This window comes from Corvus hawaiiensis, chromosome 21 (assembly GCF_020740725.1).
Source record: "Corvus hawaiiensis isolate bCorHaw1 chromosome 21, bCorHaw1.pri.cur, whole genome shotgun sequence".
NCBI lineage: Eukaryota > Metazoa > Chordata > Aves > Passeriformes > Corvidae > Corvus > Corvus hawaiiensis.
The window spans coordinates 8088813-8107441 of record NC_063233.1 but is presented as its reverse complement, the minus strand read 5'-3'; the positions used below and the strand labels follow the sequence as shown (position 1 = coordinate 8107441).

Genomic DNA, 18629 nt, shown 5'->3' with positions numbered 1-18629 from the left:
CCCTGCAGACCAATTATTTTAGAAGGTACCCAGATGTTTGAGTAGTATATAAGAAACCTTGGAAACACAGAACATCTCCTCTAAATTGCAGTTAAAGGTCTGGCCATGGTCATTGATAGGGGTGAGCTGCTTGTTGTGAAATGCACTATTTCCATTAATTCAGTCACTGCAGAAGCAGCCCATGTTTGCTGTTGACACTTGGGTTACATCAGTGATGGTAAAAGAGTGGAAACAGCAGTGGTTTGGAATGAGAGCAGTGGCAATTACCTGCAATGCTTTTAAAAATAATTTTGGCCCTAGATGTTGAAAAGATGTGTCATCACTGATTTGTGTGAGGGAAGCTTCAGCAGGCTTGAGTTACAAGGCTTTGGAGAATAAAATTCTTTCTGCTGTCTCAAAATGCATCTTTGGAGCTACACTGCCAGTAGATAATACAGAATAAATTTGCTTCTCGTGCTATAACCTTGTTGTGTCAATAAATTGAGGACTTCAGCGAGAAGCTGTGGCAGTCAGTTCTCCCAGCTCAGGAATCTCTTGGTTCAAGTCACTCCCATCAGCTTTGCAAGGAGAATTTATCCTAGCGAGATGTCTACAGGGAAACTGGAAAAGTGCTGAAGTTATGTGGCATTGAGCTTGTGAGTTCCTTCTGCCCAGGCCAGGTGTGCTGGGAGTGTGGAGAGCCCCAGCCTGGCTCCCCTTCCCTTCCTTTCCCTACTCATCCTCGTGATGGCTGTGGCATTGTACATTTTGCATGGGTAACCCTGAAACTCAGCAGTTCTTGAGGATTTTCAAGAACTTTAGTTGATGCAAATGAAAATTCAAGTTGAAGTCCAGGGACAATTCCTGTGACAGGGAGTCAGGTCCTTTGTCACCCACGGGCCACTCCACGCTGGGACTGGTGCCCTGCAGCACCACAGAGGAGGAGCAATTCCCTGTATCCTTTGCTAAGCTATTTCTCTTTCCAACACATAAAAGCACTTTGTCACTTCACCAGGAGAGGAGATTCCTCTCCTTTCACCCTCTCCAGTATGGCCCCATCAACATCCTTGTGTTGTATTTCCAGCCTCGACTTTGTAATACAGATCACAGCTGCTTGGTTTGAATTTCCCCTGAGTTACCCAGGATGCTGCTGAAAGCACAGGAAGAGCAGAAATGCTTTAATCAGTTAAATCAATCAAACAAAAAAAAGGTAGACTAGACCTTAAAATTTACCCTGCGACCTTTGCTACTCGCTGCGATGACGTCTTTGTCCTATTTCTTTAAGTGCAGTATTTTATTGGGACTTGGCAGAAGGGTGAAGCGAGGAAGACACGGGAGGGGGTTTGCTGAGTTAAAAAAGGAAAAAGAAAATGTCAGTGAGAAAATGGAAATACCCTGATGTTCTCCAGCCTAGTGCTGGAGCCAGCCTCTCTCTCCCTCTTGCAGGGAAGGGGCTCCTTTTCCATTAGCTTTCCATGGCCATATTTAATCGGTTTGCTCTGACACAGAGCCAAGAAAGGGCTTTGCTGTGTGATGCTGGGTCCTGTGTGTGTTCAGGCATCCACAGCTGCTCCCTAGCAAGGGCTGGCTTTTGACTACTGAGGTATTTTTTTATAGCCACAGAGGGCAACTATTAATAGATGAGATTTACCAAAACACAGAGCTACACAGCGTGGTGTGGAGGGGAAGAGGGAAACCTGTGGGATTTATGTCAGGAAAATTCCATGTTGAAACTATGCTGGAAGACGAAGTAAAAATGAATATGCCAAGAAGGGGATTTAATCTATTACTTGGGCCATGCCAGCATTTCTCCTCCACTAAAGATCTGCCCCATCACATGAAACATGCTGCTGAATTACTTCTTCAGCATTAAACAGCACAAAGTGTACGAAGGATGAAGATAAGACACATAGACATGAAATACCAGCTTTTCCGAGATGTGATTAAATACCAAAAGGAAGTGGAGGCATTCCTGACCCTGAAGACATTTCATTTTGATCAGTCGTGGGATTAGGGTTAAAATGTGAAGAATTCCACCTTGTGTGGATGGAAGGAGCTGATCAGGAGTTTGCCTCTCTGTTTATTGACTCATTTCTAATTTCCATGATACAATGTAATGAGACCGGTGGCCTTGTCAGACTCACAAATTATATTCGTGTATCGAAGACGACAAGTTTGGGAGCATTGAGCAGAAAGGAGTGAGGCAATTAAAGTTGCTTTTCAAGTCAGAACTCAGACATTGATTAAATGTCATAAAACCCAGATGATATCAATTAATAGACTCATCACTGTAATCATCTGCACATTTTTTGTGCACCTTCCAAAGGCACGATGGGGAGTTATATTCCCAGGCCAAGAAAAGATCCACTGGCTGTCGGGAGAGTGTGGGTATCAAAATCCCCTTTACACTTTGAAAAGCTTTGCTCTAAGTTGCTTTGTGTTTCCTTAATTACTTGATCTGGGTTTTTTAATTGAAAAAGAGACAGGGAGAGATTAACTGGTGAAAAATTTCAAGTAAATAGAGAAATGTGCTACACTCATTTAGAGAATGTGGGTAGACATCAGAAAAGGCAGAGCTTAGTTTGGTTCACGTGAGTGTGAGAGAGAATGGAAATATTTCCAAATTATCTGAACTGCTTAGGTTTGCACAACTGGCTGAGAACAATTACAAAACAACATTTTTCTGTGATCTCCTGTTTTCCACAAGCTTGATGATGCTCTATTCCTGTCCTCAATCCCAGAAAATGGATCTGGAGGCAAACACAGGCATGCCTGAGAAATAGTCATAATTGCATAAACTTATATTATTCAAAACACCTGAATATGTTCGGGCTTGGCATTTCTGGTTAAGGGGTTTTATTTTGCCTTCATGCTGATTCTTCCCAAAATGTGAGGTGTCACTGCTGCTGCACTGAGAGCTGAGGATGAGCATTGGCTATTTGTAGTTGTTGCTCAGCTCCTTAGGGAACGGTTCCTGCCCTCTGTTCACTGCAGGTACAGACATGATTGAGAGAGTTAATTCTTAAAGTCTTTATAATTGCTGAGATAAGGTAGATCCTTCCACTAGGATTTAGAACACCAAGTTTAGAGCCTGAAAACAGGAATCTAAATTCATTCACAGTTCGCATCAGGCTTCCCCATCACACTGTGTATCTTAAGAATCATTCAACATTTCCTATTTTTAAGTGCATAATGTTGTTCCAAATGGATGTTATGCTTTCTGCCTGGACAAAGCTGCATATCCCAAGCTCTTTGAAGTCCACAGAAAGACTGAAGTCCCAAAGACCTTGGTCTTTGGCTTGGATCTCCCCATCCAGAGCACAAATGAGATTTGGAGCCTTCCTGAGACAAAGGGCGATAGCTCAGAGGAAAGCTCCTATAGAACAGCACTGCACTGGAGTAAGCAGGAGAAATGTTCTGGGTAAGGATTGATGGCAACACTTCACAGCATTATGAAAATCACTTCCCTTTTGCCTCCAGCATTTTTACCACGACTGTGTCAGTGCCAAAACCCAGAACACACTCACTAATTCCTCCAGAATTGATCGGTCATGATAAACTTCCGAACACAGAGTAAAATGCTTCCGTCAGACACATCAGAGTGTTTCTCCCAGTTTGCCTGGAGAAATCTGTGCTTTTTGATTTCTATCCCTGCATCCAATTTGATTCAGAAAAGGGCTGGAAGTTCCTGGCTCCCTCCTCATACACTCAGAATTCTCCTGACAGATTTACTTCTGGGGGTAGATTTATTCTCGTGTTTGTGCTATAAAATGTCCTATTTATAAAGAGTGATTAGACACTGGAATGAGCTGCCCAGGGAGGTGGTGGAGTCACCACGCCTGGAGGTGTTTAAGGGAAGACTGAAGGTGGAATTTAGGGCCATGGTGTAGTTGGCAAGGTGGCGTTGGGTCATAGGTTGGACTTGATGATCTCAGAGGTCTTTTCCAGCTTAATTGACTCTGATTTTGTCTTAATTCCAGCTCAAACCTTTAACTATTCTCATCTTGATCAGACACGAAGTTCTTTTTATATCCTCCTGGGAACAATACCTGAAGCATTTCCAGTTTTTGATCTATAAAACCATCATGAGGAGATAGTCCAAGAGTGCTTCCAGGATGCCTTCTCTTCCCCAACAACTGAATAAGGCAGGATGTCAGCTTTTCCAAAGTGCTTGAGCTGGCACAGAGTTGTAGAAGTGAGGGAATTCATAACCACCCCCCTCTGCCTTTGACAGGGAGCTGCAAGACATCTCATGCTAACAAAGGCTTTTATAAGTATGGGTTTGTGCAATGCAGGATCTGTGTATGGGGACAAAAATGACAACCTGCAGTTTTTGCTGGATCCTTTGCAGAGTTGGTTTTGTAGCCATCGAGATCTTAAGTGCTGTATAAGTGGTTTGTGACACATCACCAATAAATTACAGGAGCAAACCAGAGCAAAAGCTGATGCGTGGTTGAGATGAGTAAATACAGTGACAGAGAGTGCAGATTTATGGGGAAATTAAACTGCATGGCCTGTCCGTAGCAGTCATGCTCAGGGCAAAAGTTGGTCAAGAAATTTGCCATGAAGGAAAATTAGAGTTTTCCCCCTCCTGTGCTATCATTTGACAATGGGGAACAGATCTTTGCATTCTCACAGCCCTCTGCGAGAGGTCTGGGTTTGATTCAAGTGGATCCACAGGCTTGTGGTGCCAAAACAGGCAATTTCTGCACTCGTGTCTGAAGGCCAAATATATGGGTATGATTTCCTATAGTTTACAGTTACATGCTGGATCAGAGCTGTGCGTTTCATAAGCTGCCAGTCCAATTTAGTAGGGTCTTGGGAAATGTGTCCCCCAGGGAACGCTTACAATCAGCCTTATGTTTTGGGCTGATAGTGCCTGTTTTCTGGTACACACGTTAGCAGATCCATATGTGAGGAAATCCAAACGTCCTTCCATCCAGCTCATAACCTGGGCACTGGCTGTGTCTGCTGCCCACTGCTGATTTTCTGCTGGCTACATCCTCCAGTTCAGGAACCGTCCACTCTGGGAAGCACAAATGTACAACGGGGATCTGTGCAGGAGCTGCAGGTCCTGCACAGGTTTGAAAACCAGGAATTCTGAAAGTTCTTGAGTGTTTGAAAAAGGCACATTTCCATCTTTTCTGCAGGAAAGATTGTCTTGGGCTCAGCAGAGAGAAATGAGGGGCAGGAATTCGATGTCAAGGAGTTCATTATGTCTGTGGTGTCTGTTACAGACACTGTTGGCACATTTTGCTTCCCAACAGGCTCCTTGACAAATATATGATCTACTACATCTCTCTCCTGCTCTTTTATTCATTTCTTTCTGTTTTCCTAGAGAGCAAGAGTAGAAATTTAAAAAAAAAACCAGTTGGCTTTAGGAAATACACTGTCCACAATATTTTCTTTTTGCAACTCTGAACTATTTTCACTGCAGGTGTGTTGTTGTTTCTGCCAGATCACCTGGCAATTGACTGTGAATTCTGGGAACTTCAAAGCTAAATGTTCTCATGTAAAATTTCTATTTCAGCGACTGACATTTTCTATTTCCTCGTACTCTCGTCATGGCTGGGAAAGAACAAGAGTAACCAGCTTTTGTTAACCCTCATAATATTTAGTAGTCCTTTGCATCTGACTATACAATTTTTTTTTCCTTAAAAAGTGTGTTCAAGGCTTTGCAGCTGAAGATAAAGATTTATTGTTATGATCCATCAATATTCCCTGAAAAAACTCCCTAGAAACCAACTAGAGAGAAATATCATTCCTTTGTTGTGGCAGGGAGAAAAAGAATCTCACGAACTTTGAAAATGTGAGGCTTCTGTTGCCAGGACAGTTGGTTTCCTTGAACTGAAGTCTCCATCACCTGACTGTGTTCTTTGTGATCTCGCTTGGGTGTCTCCTACACTTTTCTGCATAAGATGAAAAAAGAGGAAATTTTGACCCATCTCATTTGAATCAGATTTTCATTTCTTTCTCAGAAAAGAGGAAGACTGGGATTATCCTAACCATTGATGATCTTCCCACTGCAACAGGACCAGCTTCATGCACAACCCCTCCAGGAAGTTAAGAAAGGAGATTTGAAAGTCCATGAGTTGTAAAAACAAAAACAGAAAAGAAGCGGCATCTCCAAAGCAAAAGGGATGTTTTGCAAGCTGCATATTTGGAGTGGTTATTTTGGCCCATCAACTCCAGAAGGATCTGCAATAAACATGCTAGGTCCTCTGTGATTTTATGCGATTTTATTTTATTTTTTTTGTTGATGTCGGCCTGATTCCAAGTCGCTCTTCATTCCAATCTCAACGTATATCTCCCTTTGTGGCACGGGGTTTATGTGCAGGGAGGATTAGTGTCAAAAAGTGAGATGAAAGCAGTGAAGAATTTGATCTTGTTCTTTTTCCACCCTGCACTTTTTGCTGTGTGTTAATTAGGGAAGATGCTGAAGAAGGGCCAGCCCCTTAAAGTGCCAGCAGCACTGGCAGGGACAGTGCCACGTGTCCCCTTCTGCAGGAGCAGTAACTGCACTGCGAGCACCCCATGGCCACAGTGCTCCCCACCCTGACCTGTGTGCTGCTTCCTAAAAATCCCAAATACTCCCACACAGGAGACCCACTGAGCCCACCCAGGATCCTGACCCATCCCACCCACAAAAGGCTGCTACTGCAAGGGCAGAGGGCCCAGGGAGCTGGAGCCCAGGACAGGCCTGTGTCCGTGGGGCAATCCCATGCTTTCCTGGACTCTACAGAGGGGACACAAAGTGTTTCCCAGTGTTCCAGAAGTGCCAAACCAAAGACACTCCAACTGTGACTCCCACGGGTCCCACCAGCCAGGCAGATGTTTGGGCAGGCTGCAAAAGTGACCTCAAACCTGACCCAGGATGGAGATGAGGAAGAAAGGCTGGAGTTGAGTGCTAGTATTAGAAATTTTTAGAAAAATTTAATATAGTAGTTGCTCTGAGTTAGTCTCATAATTAAAGAAAATTCCATCTTAAATCACAATTTTCCTCTTGATCGCTAACTTACAGAGGCTCTAACTCTTGCCCCTGTTCAAGGGGGTTATCACAGGCAGCATTCCTGATCTCTGGTGTTTTCATTAAAAAATCAGGTTTGCCCTGGTGACTGAAACCAAAATGTCCCTTACTTGAGCTGTTTTGCAGTGTTGTTGTGCCTGTATCTGTCAGTTGTTCTTGAAAGCTTTGGGATGAGAGATTGGTAAATGCCAAATATTAGAACAGTGGCTGCTCCCTCATTGAAAGCAGAGCCTGGTTCCACCAGAATATCTGTTTATGAAGTGAATGTACTTCCTTGTCTTCAGGAATGGTGAAATGGAGGAATTCAGGAAGGACCAGCTTTTTGTAGGGAGCACTGATGTTCCATCTGTGGAGCACCAGGCCTTCAGGACTTTTTTGGAGATTGTAAAATACAAGCCAAAGATTGTAAAATATGAGCGAAGGCTTGTAAAATATGATTAGTGGCCACCAGCAGAAAACTTCAAGGATCTGCAACACAGGACACCACTTATTTAAAAGAAAGATGATCCGTATTATCAGAGAATGCAGGCTCAAGGGATAGAGGAGCTAATCCTTGCTGTCAGTTTTCCCATTCAGAAGACAAGGAAAAATATTCTGTTCGCCTATTTCATGACTTCTTCACTCACAGTAAAATTTCTTGAGGGGAGGCCCAGTGCAAGGGGTTTTGTCCTGCTTCAGCATCACTTCAGCGGGTGAACGGGGTTTGGAGCAGTGCAGGGCTGGTGTCAGGGCTTTGACCAGAATGGAATTTCTCTCTCCATGTTTAGGAAGCTTTCTGAGGCCCAGAGGGGAAGCAGTGGGCAAGTGCCAAGCAGTACAACTGATAGTTAAAATAAAATTTATACACCTTCCTCTACGGGTTCAAATTCTCCCGTGTACATGAATGAGGTTGGCTGCAGCCAGAAGAGGTTTCCATGAAGTGGCAAAGGAAATCTGTTTTAACAGAATAGGTTCCTGAAAATATCCTTATGCCACTTCTCTCTTTATGGTTTGACTTTTCTCCTTGTTACAGTGGTTCAGGCTGAAGAGTCTGGAAAAACATCAGGGTAACCAGGGCAGAGGGAATATCAGATGGAGATGAGGGATAGATAAGAGGCAAATTACAGTACATTTCTCATGGGTCATTTGGCTCTAGTCTTGAAAAGAAGAGGAAAAAAATCCCGAAGCAGTAAAAGAAAGAAAAAGAGACAATCAAAACAAATAAACCTGCCAGTGTTGCTGATTTCAAAGGCCTGTGAAATGTGCATATATGCTTCATAATGCTTTGCTGTTTTAAATGAAATGTTCCGTCCTTTAATCCTACTCACTGTCTCAGAAGTTAACTGCACAGTAAGATCACAATTCTCTCTGCCAAGGCTTTCCCTTTGTTTTCTTTTTTTTTTCTCCCTGCAAGTTATCCAGCCAGCATATCTTTTCCTAGTTCTGTGCACTTGGTTATTTTCTGTAGTATATTATGGAGTTCTGTGTAGCTTAATAATTTTTTATGGTCATGCAAGGAAATGGGGCTTTTCAGTTCTTGCTGCTAGAGGGAACTCCAAAGTTGCTCCACTCTTGGACGTAGACCCTGCAAAAGCAGAGGGCTCAGTGATCAGATATTTATGGTCTGTAGCACTGCACCTCTTTCTAAACCTACCTAAAGGTTATCTAAAGGTGGGCTCCAAGAACTGGGTAGTAAAGTCTGGAAGGATGAAGAGAGAGAAGGAGCAAATAATGTTGTGTACATGAACAGCCACCCCAAATTTTTGCCCAGAGCTCAGACAGAACATGTTTGACATTTGAAAAATTTTGCATCATCTTTTTCCCTGAGCCTCTGCTCTTTCTTATCCTGGCCAGAACCAGCAGCAAAAGTGCCGGGGGAAAAAAAAAAAGAGAAAAAAAATCTGTTTTCACTGTACTTCTGAATCTGAGCCCAGGTTTGTGAAGGATTTGGCAAGGATTTACAAACCTTTGAGAGAATCCGTGCGGAGATCTGAGGAAACCCGCCTCCCTCCTTTAAAAAGCAAGTTGCCTTGGCCAGAAATTGGGCAAAAGTTGGTCGTTTCAACTGAGGTTTCCTTTGAGATTTTGGATTTGAACCTGAAACTGCACTTTGAGAATCAAAATTTGCTCTAACTCTAGATTTACACTGGAGCAAATACATCACAGTCAGTGCTGATATTTGTGTGCAGCCCAGGGAGAGCAGAGGTTGGCTCAGAGTGCAAACCAAGAACAAACCAAGAGAGGACCCAGCACAAAGTCTGGAGTAGTCCAGGCATCAAATTTATTCCAACCTGTTGCTGTGGTTCAGCCTGTTAAGTAGATACTGCATTTACAGCATCCAGGAGTTAAGTGATTGCATGAAATAAAGCTGTACCATTTATTGGAAGTCTTTTATGAGAAGGTCAGAGAGGGCTGAGCAGGGAAGTGCCCTTAGGGTTCTAAGATGATAATACTGATTTTAGAACTTAATAGCAAATAATTTCCTATATGTTTCGGGTGGTTTTTCCTCTCAGTCCTCAGATTTATTGTTACAGTAGAAATTTGTGTATTTCCAGGACTGTCCTGCTGGAAAGCCTGGGTTTCAAAGCAAATGTAATGAAATTGGTGACTTGACAATTGTAAAAATTCTCTACTTTCAAGCAAGGAGGTGCTCTCAGTCTCTGTTGCAGGATAAAGAAAACCCAGACCCAAAGAATTCCCATATTTTTTACAGTAAAGTTCTTCTTTTCTTTCTATAATTTTTTTTACATATTTTTTTAATTGGGTGAGTAAAGCCTGAGTCACTATCCTAATGGTAGAATGAATTCATTTTGGAAAAGGGAAACCTGGGATCAATGAACACCCAGAGCTTTATAGCCACGTGGGCTTTTATTTTGCATTATTTTCTGCTTAGGGGTTGGTCTTAACTGTAAAACCTGTCAGTGATGTAAAAACCCCTGGTCCAGCTTTAACAGGCTCACCTGAACGCATTAACAGTGTCACAGAGAGCAACACAGAGTTCAGCAGGGGCTACAAACCTATCCAAGGAGCTGGATTTATATTTGAACAATTATCCTAAGTGGCTTTTCTTGGATCCTTATCGTTATTATATTTTTTTGCCAAAACATCTCTCCTCTCTTGTAATGGGAGATCAGATTTGGGGCCTGTAGAAGACATTTGATAAACTGAAATTCTTTTAGAGCTGCCAAGCCTGCATGTGCTGACACTGCTTGCAATTTATGCCTGTGGACATGACCTAGCGGCTGCCTGGGTTGGATGTGGCTGGAATTACAGTTCCACACTTGGATCGGTGTGAACACAGGCAGTGATCTGGATCTAAACCGGGACCTGAAGCCTCTCACTTGTAGTATTCTGGTTCTGCTCTGTTTCAGGCTCTGTCCCAATCACTGAAAGATTTATACCTTTATCAATAAATTATCATGACTTTTACTACACTTACGCCAGTGTCTTAAATTAACACTAAACTCAGTGTAGATGAGGCACGCTTCCTGCTGCACATGATTTATGGCAATCTGTCTGAAATGAGGAGCAAAATTGAATTTGCCAGCAAAGGCAAATCTTTAACATCAGGTCAGACACAAATTTTATTGCACATCCATTGCTAAAGAGGGTTTGTAGATTGTCTTTTTTTTATACAGGTCTTTTTTATAGACCTGTAGCACTTCAGGCTTTAAAAAAAAAAAAGGAGTTAGAAATATTTGCAGGTCTGAAATCTCTACTGTGTCTTTGCATCAGGTTGGAGGTGACAGACAGGACAAACGTAGCAGTTACACGGCACTGATAAACTCTCAGCTTGAGGGCCGTGTCCCTTTTTGATGACCTGCCTTTGGGAGAAATGTGGAGAGTGTAGATAAGAGCGTCAGAAACAAGCAGAGGTCTTAAAGCAGTGAGAAAGGCTGAGGAAACAAGGTGGTTTTAGCCTAAAAATGAAATGGTGTACAGGAGATATAATAGGCTCTCAAACAAGTAACAGGTTTGGCAAAGCAGAAGGGAATCAAATCTCCCTGTCAGTGGGGAATGGCACAAACAGTCATCTAATAGAGCAGAAAAGATTCAGGTAGACCTTTAGAAAAAACTTTGTGACCATAAAGGAATTGAAACAAGGGCTGCAGGTTACTGGGACAGTGACAGAGTCCCTGTTGTGTGGTTTTAAGTGAGCTAAATAAAAATTTGCTTGGTGACACAGAAAGATGCCCCAGCTCTGGGGTGAAGGGCTGGCAGCTGTGGTCTCTGGACATCCCTTCCACACTCATTTTTCTGTGACTGTACAACAGAGGGCAAAAGGCAGCTCTCACACGGGCATCAACACTGCCTCTCCAAAAGCAGAGTTAGCTGTCTAACCACCCAGGACTGAGAAATCACAAGGGGAAAAAATAAATTACAGCTGTGCACATCTGCCAAATGGCCCCATTTCAAGGTCAGCTTTCAGTGCTGTTGCAGTCGTGGCTCTCGCCATTATCTTCAGGAAGAACATCCTTTATCTCAAAACTGTTCTTGCTGTTCACTTTCACTGCAGATACTGAGAATCTCTCGGTGGACACTGCACCCTGAAGCCTTGGGCTCTCTGTGTGGGTTGGACAACCAGGACACACACTTGGTGGGTGCCTGTCCACACACTGACTGCTGTGCTCCTTGCTGCTCCACTGAATCCTGGGGCCAGGATGAGACCTGGAGGGACACAGGGAACACCACTGAGACCTTGTCAGCCGCACCGTGTTGGGAATCACAGCTGGATCTATCACAGGCTGATGGAGACCCTTCCAGGGTTGTCAAAAAAAAAAAAAAAAGCTTTCTCTTTGTTTAAACCATGCACTGTGGTTTAGGCTGGGCTGACAGTTCTGAGAGTGGACACAAGGAGTCTTGGGAAGAAGAGTGATTCACTGGGTCCCTGTGATTCCAGCAGATTTACTCTGTCCTGCTGTGTGCTGAAGCCAGTAGGTAAAGGATAGCACACTGCATGTCAGTATTGAAAATGGAGATATTTTGAGGCTGACTTCCCAATTCAGGAGGTGCTGTTGGTTTTTGTTGTTGTCGGTTGGGTTTCTTTTAAGGATGAAATGCAGTGCCTTCTGTTCCTAACAAACTCACCAGGCAGTTGCAGACCATACTCCATAGTGAGTAGATAGCAAGGTTCCTACTCTGTGTTTGGGTAGGGTCTTGCAAATAATCCCCTGAGTACCCTGTTTGTTTTCTTGCTGTAAAGCGACACTTGTCTTTGAAGGAAAAGAACAAAACCAAAACAAAGTCAAATAAAGAATAACTGGGAGCAAACAGTAGGAAACATTTTCTAACAGTAAGGGCTGGAAGACTCTGTGTTCCTTGCAAAAACAACCAGGAGTGCAAGAGGCTGCAGCCCAGCCACATCAGGGAAACCTGGGGAAGCCCCTCTCTGACCTGGCACAAAAAAAGGAGGAAAAGTTGCCAACCCCCAACAAAACTGCTCAACCCTAGTCACCAAAATCAGATTTAATATGATTAAACCTGATATCAGCGAGTTTAAGAGCAATTGCCAAATGTGTTTGTGGTTCAGAACAGAGGTTTGTGGCTGGGTTTGGATGTGGAGCTGATGTCCAGCAAAGGGAGCTCGTCACAGTGGCTCCCACAGGCAGGTGGGGCTGGTGGCCAAGGGCTTCACCTCATCGCCTGGGGACGAGTCACAGCCCAAATGGACAGGAAACGGGTTTGACAGATGAGACAGGCACGGGGATAATGGCTGGGTGACTGATAGGGTGGGCTGTGTGATGGGTAGGGCCGCCGAGAGACACTGCTGTGTGAGCTAAAAACTCCATTAGACCGAAACTGGAACTTTGCACGGGATCCATATCCCTGACTGAGGGCTGGGGCTCACTGGATGAGGCTGAGCTGCTGCACAGAGCAGTTTCAGAGGGCTTTTTACACTGCAGCGGAGGCAAAAAGCAAACAAAAACTGTGCATTGAACAAATAAGTCGATGAAAAGATCTGGGTGGGAATGTGAGCATTGCCTGATACGATTTGGTGTCCCAAATGGCCTTAAACAGCCCATAGAATTTCTATGTCTAAAACAGATTCCAGCAAAGGAGACCTTTTATGATGCACTAATAGGCTCATTAGTCTTTCTCCAGCAAGGCACGCTCACAGCATCGTATGTTTTTTCCATTACAGGAATTACACGTGTTTTGTTGTGCTTTGGGTTTTGTTTTGTTTTCCACATAGACTTGCCCTGACAGTTCCCCCATTCAGGTTTATATTGGAGGTACCATCTCGAGCCAATGAATTTTATGAAATATGTTGCTGGCACTCACAGAGAGATGCATAAAGGAAATATTCTAATGACAGTTGGAAAGGCTTTGATCCCTTTCCAAGACTGCACTCACGTCTTTGAAATGCGAGTTTGGCAGTGCTGGAAAGGCTGGGCTCTTTGGCTCTCTTTGGCACGAGCCCATGTGACAGACATAATGTCCTCTATCAGGGGACCCACATAACCTTGAGGAGTGTAAGCAGTGCTCGTGGATTGCACTGGGTCAGATAGTCTGGGCTGATAACGAAGCAGGGGGGAGTCAGCCTAGTCCAAGGCAATAACTGAAAGCTATTTTGACCTGGTAACTGTTGGGTCTGCTGCCTGCGGCTACAGAGTTGGACATGAACTGCAAAAGTAGTTAATTTATGCCTCCTTGAGTGTAGGAATGTGGCGATGATGGATAGGGATGGGAGGTTATTAGAAACATGGGGAGGAAGGAGAGGATGGAATTCCAGCTTGTGTTTTTATCTCTTACACACGCACACACTGGTTCCTCACATTCTCTTGGCTGCCTCACGTGTGTGCAGTGTCCAAGCCCTCACTGCCACACTCACACCTCTGCTCCTGCACGCTCACACAGGCACACGCTCACACGCTTCCCAGGGCTCTGCCTGAGCTCAGGGCTCGGGCATGTTTACGTGCTGGGGTTTGCTGGCTGCTTCCATGAAGGAGTTTGCATTTACTGCCTTCCAAGCATGATCTACTCACACCTACACCCGGGCAGATCCTTTGCTAAAAATCCTCTTGGCATTCTGTTCTTCCACCACTAAATACATTCTGCTCACTCACAGCCTTCCCCTGGCTAGCAGAGAAAAGTGGTCAGAGAAATACCATAAACCCAAGTCAAAAGGACTTAGTAGGATGGATTTACATAAGGCATGAATCCAGTCTCAGTGAAGCATTGCCATCACTGGCCAATTAGTTAAATGCTGTCTGCTCTGGATGTTTTCTGCAGTAATAATCCATGTAGCCCTGGATGTTGGAGCACATGTGCTGTATGGAAGAGAAAGAGCAACTCTGGCCGTGCGCTGAGGAGATAAACAGGGATTGGATTGTGTAAACGATAAGCAAAGAGACAGCTGAGAATAAAGAAATATTAGTTTAGATTATTTGAAACCATAAGAGAAGAGGAAGGATAAAAATGGTAATCTCAGGAGGGAAGCTGGATTATAGTTACTCCTAGAGGGGTTTGCATGTGCATAAAGCATCTGCATCCAGAGTCAACAGCCGCCGCCTCTGTCCAGGCAGCAGGACCTTCCTTCCCGCTGTGATACAAGCACATAAACATTGTTCTAATCAGACTCAGTGCTTCTGTTTCTGCCCCCCTCTCTCATACAGAGCATCACATCACTCCCACATTCTCTCTTGCACTTTTGCTCACTGTCAGTGATGCTGCCATAGGTGCAGGCACACACTGTCCCCTCCCCATGGTCACACCCCGTGTCACATATTCCCCCAGTGCTCTCACACTGGCATTTGGAAATGCACATCAGTTCTCACATGTAATTTCAAACTATTGCTCGGGGATGTGTCTAAGAAGGAGCCCATGCTTGGAAAAGATGCTTTCTAAGGCACAAAGAACACCCTGGGAGTAGATTGTGCAGAGCCTCAGAGCATTGTGCAGATGCAGGCAGGACAAGCTTGAGGAGCTAAGGGTTTTTTTTGAGGAGCTAAGTCTGTGTGTTTTCCATGGATGTGTTGGGAACACTGGAGAGATGAGAAATGTGTAAAGGGTCACAGTACTGACCTATCCTTCAGGATGTCATCCCCATTTGATCAGAAGATAAACACTGTATGGAATGGAAACATCCCCTTCCACTGGTGTCCCCAAAGAGCACATCTTCGTCCATGACGCAGCCAGGGCCTGGGGACACCCAGCCATGATCTATTTTGGAGGCAATGACTTCAGCAAGTGGCAGGGGAAGCTATTGTGGAAATATGAATGTGTTTTCCATTTGGGAGTCCTCCAGGGAAGGACAAAAAGATCTTGGTGCTGAGCCAACTCCCCTATTTTTTCTTCACCCTTCTGGGAGCAAAAGCCTTGCAAAGTGTGCAGGGAACCCTTCTCAGAGCCTGTGGGAGTGTGTGGTTTGGGAGAGCTACGTGAGCCTTACCCACACCCACACACAAGGAGGGACGCCAGGGAGCAGGAATCCACCTGCTCAAGACCATCGTGGTGTCCTTTCCTTACAGCCTTCGAACCGTGCTTGGCTCTGGGTGATCACTGTCTCTGGGGTCTCCACCTGTCAAGTGAAGATACTACAACATATTCCTCTTCTAGCTTTTCTCTTATCAAAACACTTCATATCAAAAGCCAGTGTGAGCTGGAAACACAGAATCAATGGCTTTAATCTTACATTTTGTTTTCTCCAGCTTTACTGTGAGTTAGAGCAGTGCAAGCAGTGTGGCACCACGGTAAGTGCACTGCCAAGCAGCTCCTGTATTTCAGTATTAGAAAATCTACTCCTTCAAAGGAGTAAAAAGTACCTCCAACAGCCATCAAGCTTAAGGGATTGGCTTAGCTTGCCTGCAAACAGATTGCTGTGTAATTTCCAGACATCCCAAAAGCTTAGAGAAATGCTTCTCACCCTGGGAGGACCTAAGGAGCCTTAGGAATTTATGTCATGGTATGGTACCACTCCTGCAGAGAGCTCGTTTCTGCCAAGGAAACCTCTTGGCACAACTGTGCCTGTTGGACACAGCAATTCCCAACCAGCTGTGGCATGTCAGGGTTAGGCCACATGGTCTCAGCACAAGTGGCTGCCACTGGTGCTACAGGAGTGACCCTGTGAGCTGGTGTAGTTGTGGCGCCAGCCTGAGGATGTGAAACTCGTTATTGTGAAGGAAAATTAGAGGTAACAACAGCGAACAGCTTAGAGGAAATGTGCAAGCTAACTGCTGGTGTAAAAAGATTTACTGACCATAATACTTGGTTAATTACGTTCATAATAAATAGATTCCTATGCTTACCTTGAGAATGTGGACAGCTTTATGTATTTACCTTGGATTTTGTGGCCTTAGTTAATCAATGGCCTGAAGTTTTAGATGAGATTCACTACGTCAATGCAAAGTAATCAAAGTTTGGGAGTGGGTTATTAAAACATTTCAGGTGATTGAAATGCAGGATATTATAAGACCTTTGCCTGGATTGCAGCACTTCTTCAGGGTTTTGTTGCTTTTGTGTCACCTTTAGGAAAAAAATGCTTTTCTTTTTCTACAGAGCATACTTAGATGTCAATGAACTTAAGAACATACTCAAACTGGATGGATCCACGCACCTCAACATCTTCTTTGCCAATTCCTCTGAGGAAGAGCTGGCTGGAGTGGCAACTTGGCCCTGGGACAAAGAAGCCTTGATGCATCTAGGTGAGTGATAAAGATGTTTCTTCTTTGCAAAGCATTCTTTTGAGGCACTAAGAAGGAAAGACAAATATGCATTAAGCTCTGTTCTGATTTCTTATCATTCCTCTAATATATAGTCAGGGGAAAAAAAGTATTTCACGATTCCCAGATACTGGCTCACAACCAGGAAAATATTAGGTTATAAACCCAAAGCATATTATGGTATTTGTAGATGATGTCAAGCCGAAAGTATTTCACCTTTTCAGTGAAGCTACTTTACAGGGCATTCACTCCATGGGAGCAGTTTGCAGAAGATTGGGGGATAGGTGTGGGGATGAGGCAGAGGTGAATCTTTAACCTTAGCCTAAGATCTGATCCTTAGTTCATTATCAAGTATTCAATTAACTCACAGACTGAAGCTAAAATCTGCTGCTATTTTTCTCTACCAGTGTGCAAAAGAGAAAACTGCTGAGGGATTGTATTTCTAATGTTCATTTGAGTGGAACTGGAAAGAGTTCACTGCCCTGCAGATTGCCTGGTGTGTTTCATAACCAGGTTGCTGCTGGAACCCAGGGATCCAGACAAAGCTCTGCAGCCTCCCAAATGACTCACTGCCACCTGCAGTGCCACTGGACCTGTGTTCCCTGCAAAATGTCAGAGGAGCCTCAAAAGGTTCAGAAGGCACTGACTGAGTCAGTGTGAGCTTCTTATAACTTCACAAACCTCCCTCGAGCTGCCAACCTGGTCTGGTCATCTCCTCTGAGCAGGGGTTCTCATTGGTTTTCCAGACATTTCTCCAGCTCGTCCAGACCTTCCTAGGCTGGAAGTGAAGCCCAGTTTCATCCAAGCTAAATCTTTGTGACAGATTGTTTCAGCTAGTTTTTATATTACCCAACCCCATGTTGAGCTAAATAAAAAAAGATATGGGGAACATAAACCTAAATGAGGAGAACAAGGAGCGTTTATTGTCCTAAAACATGCAACAGAAGTTGAGCCATAGCCATCAGTCAGGGGGGCTTTTCCATGGTGAAAAATACCCCAAAAATGAGATGTTACCATGTTTTTATGGTCACCTGTCTCCATAGCAGAGAGAGGCTCCATGGTCAGACCAAGCAGTTGAAACTGGCTGCCTTCCTTCAGTTTAGTGAATGTTTTATTACAACACCCAGCTCTGCAGCTGCTCTGGAAGATGTGTGAGCAAACTTCCCTTCCCAAGGAGCAGCACTGATACACTGACACTCCTGCTGAGCTCAGCTGGAGCTGAAGCCACTTCCACTCTGGCTTGTCCGCAGCCCCATCTCTGTGGGCTCCTATTGGGAGCACACAAACCAGAAGGTTCTGTAAACGCCCACCAGTGACCATTCCCCAAGGCAACATCTGGCAAAAACAAAGACAGATCTTAACCCCAGCCTTGAGCAGCACCCACAGTGATGGGATTTCTATCACTTTGGGATGACAATCCGTGTGGATTGACGGTTGTGGGTTTGATCCCTGTATGGGCCATTCACTGCAGAGTTGGACTCAGTGATTCCTGTGTGTCCCTTCCAACCCAGAACATGCTGTGATTCTGTGAAACATTAGCCCCAGAGTCACTGCCCAAGATATGGCTGCAATATAGCTGCTCTCTCCGTAAATGAGGACTTTCACAGCTTCCCTTCGTGTTGCCATGGGAGGGAGCAGACAACAAGGGGAGAGCTCCAGAGCGCCGAGAAGAACCTTCTGCAAGAGGGCTGGGGCTCTCCCAAAGCCCTGATGAGTTCTTCTGTCACTTTGTTAAGCTAATTGTCAGCATCATGCCTGAGCAAAACAATTTAAATTCCGCTCCTACAGAGCAATGAGAGAGTTCATTGACCATAAAAAGATCTCACAGGAAAAAAATAGACATTGGACAACAGATTAAATTTGACTTGCCATAGAAAAAAAAAAGTAAAAAATAAATAAATAATGCTCATAATTTCCTGTCATAATAGCCCTCCCAGACCTGTGCTTGGTTTGTAAGAATTCATCTTTAATCTTTTTTACTC

General features: G+C 44.2%; 1 protein-coding gene across 2 annotated transcripts in view; it reads left to right on the top strand.

The window, feature by feature from the left end:
• Nucleotides 1–18629, top strand: part of PAPPA (pappalysin 1) — a 178406-nt gene that overhangs the window by 35212 nt on the left and 124565 nt on the right. For both annotated transcript variants that reach the window (XM_048325816.1, XM_048325817.1), the window contains exon 3: nucleotides 16484–16629. In XM_048325816.1, coding sequence (XP_048181773.1) covers nucleotides 16484–16629 — 146 coding nt within the window. The remainder of the gene's footprint in view (nucleotides 1–16483; nucleotides 16630–18629) is intronic.